We start from the raw sequence: 10,000 nt of genomic DNA, 5'->3' as shown, positions 1-10,000 counted from the left end.
GCCATACGCTCACCTTCTACATCACACACACTATTCCCTGCACAGGCCTCGACGCACGTGGCTCCCTCACCGCCCAGTGTGTGTGTGTGTGTGTGTGTAAGTTTTTTGATTACGCCAGTCTCACGTGTTCTTCGTGTCTGTGTGTGTTTTCGGACAGACGTGCCGAGGAACTTCTCTGTGAATCTGGCAACTAAGACGAGTGTGTTGCTGACGTGGGAGTTTCCGGAGAACAGCGCCCCCTATCGCTTCACTGTGAGTCGCTTCATTGGGGAATTTGTTGGTGGGAAAAAAAGGATGTAGTGATTTGGTTTGATGCATCAGTTGTTAGTTAAGTTATGTTAATATGTGGGCGTGGCACTCAAACAAGGAGGTGTGTCTAAATACTATTGTGTGTGTGTGAGTGTGAGTGTGTGTGTGTGTGTGTGAGACTTCGAGTGTGAGTGTGTGTTTGTGTGTTTGTGTGTGTGTGTGTGTGTGTGTGTGTGTGTGTGTGTGTGTGTGTGTGTGTGTGTGTGTGTGTGTGTGTGACTGTGAGTGTGACTGTGAGTGTGAGTGTGTGTGTGTGTGTGTGTGTGTGTGTGTGTGTGTGTGTGTGTGTGTGTGTGTGTGTGGATTGTGGGAAAGGGGCGGGGTTTGAGTGCACTAAATGATTGGAGAAGACCTGCATGTTTTACGAGAAGATCCAGTTATGATATTTTATAAACATTAGGAGGTCAAAAAAAATGAAACGTATGCAGAGATGAATCATTCACAATAAGATCAATAACATAAACAATATTAATGATTTTAGATACAGTAAACCTGACTGCAGCGCATCTGTTTCAGGGTTAGTAAACCAGGCCTTTGTACTGAGAGTCGAGTCACCTGCATTTATACAGCGCTTTAACAATTTAGAGTTTCACAGCAGCTTTACAGTGATAATAAGAGATTACAGTAACAGAGATTGTTTAGGCTTTACAGCAGATCTAGAATAAAGTTATTGTCCAGATAAAGTTAGTTTTGATTGATTCACTTCCGTTGTAAAGATCATTAGTTATTAACTTAGCAGCCGCTAACACACACCGTTCTAACAGAAAACAGAAACTTTTAATGTGTTCTGGCTGTTCATTCAAACACAACAGTGTTTGGAGACTCTTGAGTTTCTGACTCTAGAAACGGTGCTCTGGTCCTCAGGTGGAGTATAACCGGCAGAAGATGGAGGTGGACGCTCGTCTGAGGAAAGCAGTGATTCCCAACCTTCAGCCGGACACCAGTTACGACTTCAAGATCACCAGTCCAGAGGGGAACATGGGAGGACTGAGACACCGCATCCACGCCAAGACCTCGCCACCCATCCTGATCCGCCGGCCCGAGCTGGACCACACGCGAGAAGCCGAGGCCACCGTCACCATCATACTGCCCTCGCTCGACACCAGGAGCCACGTCAGGTGCTGGAGCACACCCAGCACACCAGCACACCCAGCACACACAGCACACACAGCACACCAGCACACCAAGCACACGCAGCACACCAGCACACCCAGCACACCCAGCACACCCAGCACACCAGCACACCCAGCACACCCAGCACACGCAGCACACCAGCACACACAGCACACCAAGCACACGCAGCACACCAGCATACCCAGCACACACAGCACACCCAGCACACACAGCACACCCAGCACACACAGCACACCCAGCACACCCAGCACACACAGCACACCCAGCACACACAGCACACCCAGCACACCCAGCACACACAGCACACCCAGCACACACAGCACACCCAGCACACCAGCACACCCAGCACACCCAGCACACACAGCACACACAGCACACACAGCACACCCAGCACACACAGCACACCCAGCACACACAGCACACCAGCACACCCAGCACACCCAGCACACACAGCACACCCAGCACACCCAGCACACACAGCACACCCAGCACACACAGCACACCCAGCACACACAGCACACCCAGCACACCCAGCACACACAGCACACACAGCACACCCAGCACACACAGCACACCCAGCACACACAGCACACACAGCACACCCAGCATACGCAGCACACCTAGCTCACGCAGCACACCAGCACACCTAGCACACTTAGCACACCCAGCACACCCAGCACACGCAGCACACCAGCACACCCAGCATACGCAGCACACCTAGCTCACGCAGCACACCAGCACACCCAGCACACGCAGCACACCAGCACACCCAGCACACGCAGCACACCTAGCTCACGCAGCACACCAGCACACCTAGCACACCCAGCACACCAGCACACCCAGCACACCCAGCACACCCAGCACACCAGCACACCCAGCACACCAGCACACCCAGCACACCTAGCACACCCAGCACACCCAGCACACCAAGCACACCAGCACACCCAGCACACCCAGCACACCCAGCACACGCAGCACACCTAGCACACCCAGCACACCCAGCACACCAGCACACCCAGCACACGCAGCACACCAGCACACCAGCACACCCAGCACACGCAGCACACCAGCACACCCAGCACACGCAGCACACCAGCACACCTAGCACACCCAGCACACCCAGCACACCAGCACACCCAGCACACCCAGCACACCATCACACCCAGCACACCCAGCACACCAGCACACCAGCACACCCAGCACACCCAGCACACCATCACACCCAGCACACCAGCACACCCAGCACACCATCACACCCAGCACACCCAGCACACCCAGCACACCAGCACACCCAGCACACGCAGCACACCAGCTCACCAGCACACCCAGGACACCCAGCACACGCAGCACACCAGCACACCAGCACACCATCACACCCAGCACACCCAGCACACCAGCACACCAGCACACCATCACACCCAGCACACCCAGCACACGCACCACACCCAGCACACCAGCACACCCGCACACCATCACACCCAGCACACCAGCACACCCAGCACACGCAGCACACCAGCACACCAGCACACACAGCACACGCAGCACACCAGCACACCCGCACACCATCACACCCAGCACACCAGCACACCCAGCACACCAGCACACCAGCACACCCAGCACACCAGCACACCCAGCACACCTAGCACACGCACCACACCCAGCACACCCGCACACCATCACACCCAGCACACCAGCACACCCAGCACACGCAGCACACCAGCACACCCAGCACACCAGCACACCCAGCACACCTAGCACACGCACCACACCCAGCACACCCGCACACCATCACACCCAGCACACCAGCACACCATCACACCCAGCACACCAGCACACGCAGCACACGCAGCACACCAGCACACGCAGCACACCAGCACACGCAGCACACCAGCACACCAGCACACCAGCACACCATCACACCCAGCACACCAGCACACCCAGCACACGCAGCACACGCAGCACACCAGCACACCAGCACACCAGCACACGCAGCACACCAGCACACCAGCACACCAGCACACCATCACACCCAGCACACCAGCACACCCAGCACACGCAGCACACGCAGCACACCAGCACACCAGTACACCAGCACACCCAGCACACCAGCACACGCAGCACACCAGCACACGCAGCACACCCAGCACACGCAGCACACCAGTACACCAGCACACCCAGCACACCAGCACACCCAGCACACCAGCAGATATCATCAATTCAAGATTTTAATGTACAACATAATTGAGAATTTAGACTGATTCAGGGGGAATCCGAACGCCAGATCCTGACAGGAGGAGCTGGGGAGGGAGGAGGGTAATCCGCTCCTGAGAAACACTACAGCTGCTAATAATACTGAAGGAGCTTATATATGGAAAAAAAGTTAGTTTTCGATTAATTCACTTCCATAGCAGAGATCATTAGTTATTTTAATGTGTTCTGGACGTTAATTCCCACAACAGTGTTTGGGGCTCGAGAACACAAACCTTTAAACAGGTTCCAAGTGCAAGTGTTGAAAAATGTTGAAAACATTATCATCTCTGTGTAAACTTCAGAAACATAAATCTGTGAAAACGGTCACGGCGTGCACATGCGTATTACGTGTTTAGTCTACAGATATGCGTGTTTGAGCATATATGTGAGGTGCTTAATCACATGCATGAGAGGACATGAATCATGCATGACATGCGCACACATACGTGCAGGAATCATCCGGCGCTGCACTGTGAATAGTTCAAAACCGCAGTCAATTTGTGTTTCTGGCTGCTTCTGGATGCTGAGCTCAGGAAGAAAATAATTTCAGCTCCCGATGCAATAACTGCAGCACACACACTTTACAGCACAGATCTCACCGCAGCGCACGCTTCCGCTTCTCACTGTTCAGATGTGTGTTACAGCAAACGCCAGCACGAGAAAGACAGAGATGATAAATATACAACACACAAAAACAGCTTGCAAATGTTCACAAACTCATCTGTTCTCAAACGCTTCACTGCAGTTGTAACATAAATACTGTAACAATTGTATTGCTCATTGATAATGTTAGTTATTGCATTAACTTCCGTTAACTAATGGGACCTTATTGTAAAGTACGCCAAAGTGCTAAATAATACTATTATAATACTATATATAATAATACTATAGACTATCATTGAAGGAATCGTTAAAGAAACAATACAGTCCCCCTGTAGTCAATAATTTTATCCCTATCACCAAAATGACATATTTAAACGTTTTTTTTTATAAAAAAAAACCTTCATGTCTTATAATATCTTGAATGTAACTCGACAACCTTGCCTCATTGAGTATGCGCGGTTCTATGAATATGCAAATGAGCTCCGCCTCCACTCACTCACTCAGAGATCCACTCGTTGACGATCACACGTTGATCTGATTGGTTACAAGGTAGTTTGTGACGTCAGAAACACCAGCGATTTCAAACCGTGTTTTTGAGACTGTCTTTGGTTCACTGCAGTTTTAAGGAGAAAATACTCAGCAATGCTGTCGACTTATGAATTTACACATGATTTGTCTTAAAGCATATTAAAAACACCACATAGACATATAAACAACATTAAAGCTGGATTTTCACCTCAGGGGGACTTTAAATTCATGTTGATTCGTTGTCAATTCATGCTGTAATTCAAACACACACACACAGCCGAAATGCAGCGTCTGCATCACGTTCGTTAGGGTTCATTAGCGTGCCGCTCGTGTGCTTAATGAGTGCTTGAGGACTAACTAACCCTCATGTTGCGTGTGTACCTGCAGGAACATCTATGTGGTGGTGGTTCCTCTGAAGAGAGCCCGAGGAGTGATCCGTCATCTGAAGAGCCCGGACGAGATGGACCTGGAGGAGGTACAGCCGCTCACAATCGCACTAGCGTTAGCTCCATTTTCAATCTTAACCAAACCAGCATTTGAGATGCTGCGACGCGATTGGTCCGCTGGTTAGTCCAGTTATACAATCACAGCCTGTGCTGAGGCAAAGGGGATTTATTCTGTATGTGTGTGTTTATGCGTATGTCTTCTTATCGGATGATAATTAACAACCTCATATGAGCAGTTTTGTGGAAAGTTACTTTAAAAAGTAATGCATTACAATATTTGGTTACTCCCTTAAAAAGTAAATAATTGCGTTACTTAGTTACTTTTTAAGAAAAGTAATCCGGTACATTACTTTTGTGTTACCTTTTCTCGCCTGGTCTGGGCATTTTATAAGAAAAAAGTGAAATTTTTGGGCAAATGTTAAAGCCCTTTCACACCAAAATTTAAATAATAAGCGTCAGACTGAATGTAGTGCAGATTCACGCGTATGCAGTAGAGGGCGCCGCTCAAACAAACCTTGCAACTTTCAACACTTCATCAATAAAAACTAAAGTCTATATAAAGAACATTGGTCAATGAAGTGAGATTAAATGCATACAAATATTTGTTTTATTTAACATTTAATTATTGGAGGTTTGCATATTCTGATTTTGCATTTGACAGATTTTTTTTATTTTGAGGAATACTGAATCTTTTTTGTGCGAGTGAGATGAGTAAATGCACGCTCACATTTAGTCTAGAACTGCAATAACCATCATGTTCACAAACACACACATTAATTTTTCTCAACATGAGAACAGGAGACCTGTCAGTCAATAAATGGGAAAACAAAGTAACTTGCGTTACTTATTTGAAAAAGTAATCTGATTACGTAACTCAAGTTACTTGTTATGCTTTTCCCCAACACTGCATATGAGCACCTATATTTTTTATGCATGTCTTTTCGCTGCACAGCGTTTCAATACAGCGTTTTTATGCAATAGCCTAAAATGGGGATAAAAATAGGTGGATAGCTTTGATTATTGTTATTATTATACGTGAGATCTGAAACCACTAACGCAGATCTACAGGTTATGAGTCTGATGTGTGTTGTGATTTTCTGTTATCATTGCTACTTCTCCTGTCGGAGGTCGTGTGTGTGTGTGTGTGTGTGTGTGTGTGTGTGTGTGTGTGTGTGTGTGTGTGTGTGTGTGTGTGTGTGTGTGTGTGTGTGTGTGTGTGTGTGTGTGTGTGTGTGTGTGTGTGTGTGTGTGTGTGAGCGTAAGATCTCCACAGATCAGTGAACTGATGTAATGCACATGTGACAGGACAACACGTTAACACACCTGAACCTGAGACCGTTCTACACAACACAAGATCACATTTACAGAGCTGCAAACTCACTGAAACTGCTGACATGTTTCCCAATGAATCCCTGCGTCTGTCTGCCCTCACAAGAGAACGTTTGTGATTTTAACATGTTAATGAAGGGAAATGACAACATTTGCTTCACATTTATTGACACCACTTGAAGAGCTGTCATCACTCTTTCAATAGCTCAGAAATCTGCATCTTTCTTGCAACATTTCATTTCGTCTCACGTAACAGCACTCCTCCTGTAGCACAGATAATTACGTGATATATGAGCAGGGTGGAGCTCACACGCAAATATTAAACAAACAATTGTTGTTTCGCAACATTGAAACATAAAACTGAAGAAAAAATGCTTCACTCCTTTAACATATCTAAACTGAATACAGCAAACAACAGTGATCATGTTAAATTCCCCTGTCGTCCATCATTTTATCCCTTAAAACTCATATTTGATCACCTAAATGACATATTTAAAAGTTTTATACTTGAAAAAATTAGTTTATGCCTTAAACTATATTGAATGTAACTCGACACCCTTGCCTCATTTAGTATGCGCGGTTCTATGAATATGCAAATTAGCCCCGCCTCCACTCACTCACTCAGAGATCCACTCGTTGACGATCACACGTTGATCTGATTGGTTACAAGGTAGTTTGTGACGTCAGAAACACCAGCGATTTCAAAGCGTGTTTTTGAGACTTTCTTTGGTTCACTGCAGTTTTAAGGAGAAAATACTCAGCAATGCTGTCGACTTATGAATTTACACATGATTTGTCTTAAAGCATATTAAAAACACCACATAGACATATAAACAACGAACTACAGTCTCCCCCCTGAGCGGTCTGGTGTGTGTGTGTGTTGCAGTTGCTGAAGGACATCAGCCAGAAGCAGCGAGACCCGCGGCAGCGTCAGGTGGACCTGCGCAGAGCTTACATCACGGCCCGCTTCACGCCCGCGAGTCTGCCCGGCTTCTTCACGCTGGGGAACCAGCAGGACTACGGCGGCTTCGAGAACCGGGCCTTAGAGTCCGGCCAGGAGTATGTGTTCTTCATCCTGGCGGAGCTGAACTCCACCACTGGGGTAAGATGTGCCGTCTGTAGGTGTGTGTGTGTGTGTGTGTGCAGGCGTAACGCTCCTGTGTTTGTGTGTTCAGAAGATGTTTGTGGCCAGCCCTTACACCGACCCCGTGATCGCGCCGGACTCGGACCCACAGCCGCTGGACGCGAGCGACGGGCTGATCTGGGTTCTGGGACCCGTCCTGGCCGTCGTCTTCATCGTCTGCATTGTCATCGCCATCCTGCTCTACAAGAAGTGAGTGTGAACCTGTGAACCACACCAGAGGGATCATGCATGTGTGTATCACCTGTGTCGATCACACGCACTGCAGTGCTCATTAGTTTACACCCCCCTGCAAGACCTTGATAATGTAGACACAACCTGTTATTATTATAAATGCTATCTAAAATCTATTATAAATCTAAATCTATCCTCGCTCTATTAATTATTATCTATTAATATTTAAATTGGTAACACTTTACAATAAGGTTCCTTTTGTTATCATTTGTTGACTACATCTACAGCGTTTATAAATCTTAATGTGAATATCACCTAAATCAAAAGTTGCATCTGTTTACATTAGTTAAGGTACTGTGAACTAACATTTTTATTCACTAACATTAAGAAATGTGTATAAATGCCATATACATAAATTGATTATTGTTAACAAGTAATAATGTTAACAAATAAGACCATATTGTAAAGTGTTCAAGTATATGTAGCTTCATCAGAGCTGGACTAAATAAAAAACAAAGCAATGTTTTCTTATTTTTTTCAAAATTATAAACTTGTGAACACATGCAGAAATACACAGACACAGAAAAATAAACTTAATTCAAAGGGAAACAAGATTATTTTTCTAACTCTGTTGGCAGATATTTGTTCTTGTCTTAATCATAAACTCACTTTATTTTGATACATTTTTTTACTTAATATCTTCAGTCATTCTTCTTCTCCAGTAAATGAATCTTGATTTAAGCATGTATATTTATTTGTGCTGGAAAACAAGACAGAATCACTGAGGAAGAAAATAATTTATTACAGTGTTCATACAGTAGATGTACATTTAAACTGTCACTGAAAAGGGTTAATGGGTCAGCTTTCATGCAACATGTAAAATAACTGTAATCATAAAGAAATATGCATAAATATGATATGCTAGCTAGGAGAAGAAGAGATGATGTGAGATGTACAGGAATGGATCCTGAAGCGCTGTATCTATGACGACAGAGAGAATAATGTGTGATTAAATATGTAGGAAGCAGCTTTTTCTGGACAGGAAGATAATAGAGTCTGAGCTGAAGACTCAATCAGACGAACTGCACAATGATCTGGATGAAAGCAGGCAAGAGGAAAAATTCAGTTATGTTATAATATTTGTTAGATGTCATGTATATTATGTGTATATGTGAAATTTTGTATATTTATTAATCTTTGTTAATGTTAGTTAAAGGAACACGCCACCTTTTTTTGAAATAGGGGTTATTCACCGTCTCCCCTACATTTAGATTTTTGTCTCAGTGCATGCATTGTCTTAGTCTGGCAGCGCCGGCGCTAGCTTAGCTTAGCATGATGAATGGAATCCTTTGTTGCCGGATAGCATGTTGTGAGTAAAAGTGATAAAAAAAAATGTATGAAAAAATTTTTTTATTTACTTCTTGTGGCCTGCGTATTCACAACGAGTACAAATAGCGATGCAGATTAAGACTAGGCGATTTCCTAGGCAAAGATTGACTTGTGACTCTATATTGGGGTGAAGCACAGGCACATGTATAAATTGTATCTTCATTTTAATCAATGTTTCATCAAAAAATTGCCTGGATTAATAAATAAGAAGCAAATATAGTAGGCAATATAATCAGGACAGGGAGGCACCGGCGTGTGAACTGGAGCGCGTTTCATAAATCAACCGAAACTCAGCGTATAACATACTTGCCTCACAGACCTGAGAAGTATATCTATAGAAAGCTTGAAATGTCTACTTTTAAACAAAACAATTAAAACACTAAAAGAAATGGGCTGCTCTCTGCTAATGTAGGCTAATTCGTATGAAGTGTGCATTTCTCTCTATAGGCGCGTTCACTACTGCGTCAACTTTATCTTTGCAGCCGACACTGACACAGAAAACAATAGTTTATTAATAAACAATAAAATTTTTCATGCATAATCATTACTTTTGCCGGTTCTTTGTGGCAAGCTTTATTTCAGGTGTTGTGTGATATCTCTGCGCCCAAGTAGCAGTGCTTCGCCTGTGCTTCCCCCCCCATATAGTCCCAAGTCAATCTCTGCCTAGGAAATCGCCTAGTCGTAATCTGCATAGCTA

The 10,000-nt window shown here is 45.4% G+C and overlaps 1 protein-coding gene across 1 annotated transcript in view; it reads left to right on the top strand.

The window, feature by feature from the left end:
- Nucleotides 1-10,000, top strand: part of LOC143703211 (receptor-type tyrosine-protein phosphatase S-like) — a 100,357-nt gene that overhangs the window by 57,870 nt on the left and 32,487 nt on the right. The window contains exons 17-21 of the mRNA XM_077197265.1: nt 158-252; nt 1,174-1,427; nt 5,212-5,299; nt 7,486-7,701; nt 7,775-7,932. Coding sequence (XP_077053380.1) covers nt 158-252; nt 1,174-1,427; nt 5,212-5,299; nt 7,486-7,701; nt 7,775-7,932 — 811 coding nt within the window. The remainder of the gene's footprint in view (nt 1-157; nt 253-1,173; nt 1,428-5,211; nt 5,300-7,485; nt 7,702-7,774; nt 7,933-10,000) is intronic.

This window comes from Siphateles boraxobius, unplaced genomic scaffold (assembly GCF_051911475.1).
Source record: "Siphateles boraxobius isolate OS27281-9 unplaced genomic scaffold, OSU_SipBor_1 383, whole genome shotgun sequence".
NCBI lineage: Eukaryota > Metazoa > Chordata > Actinopteri > Cypriniformes > Leuciscidae > Siphateles > Siphateles boraxobius.
Note: the sequence above shows the minus strand (reverse complement) of the source record. Positions and strands in the feature narration are given on the sequence as shown.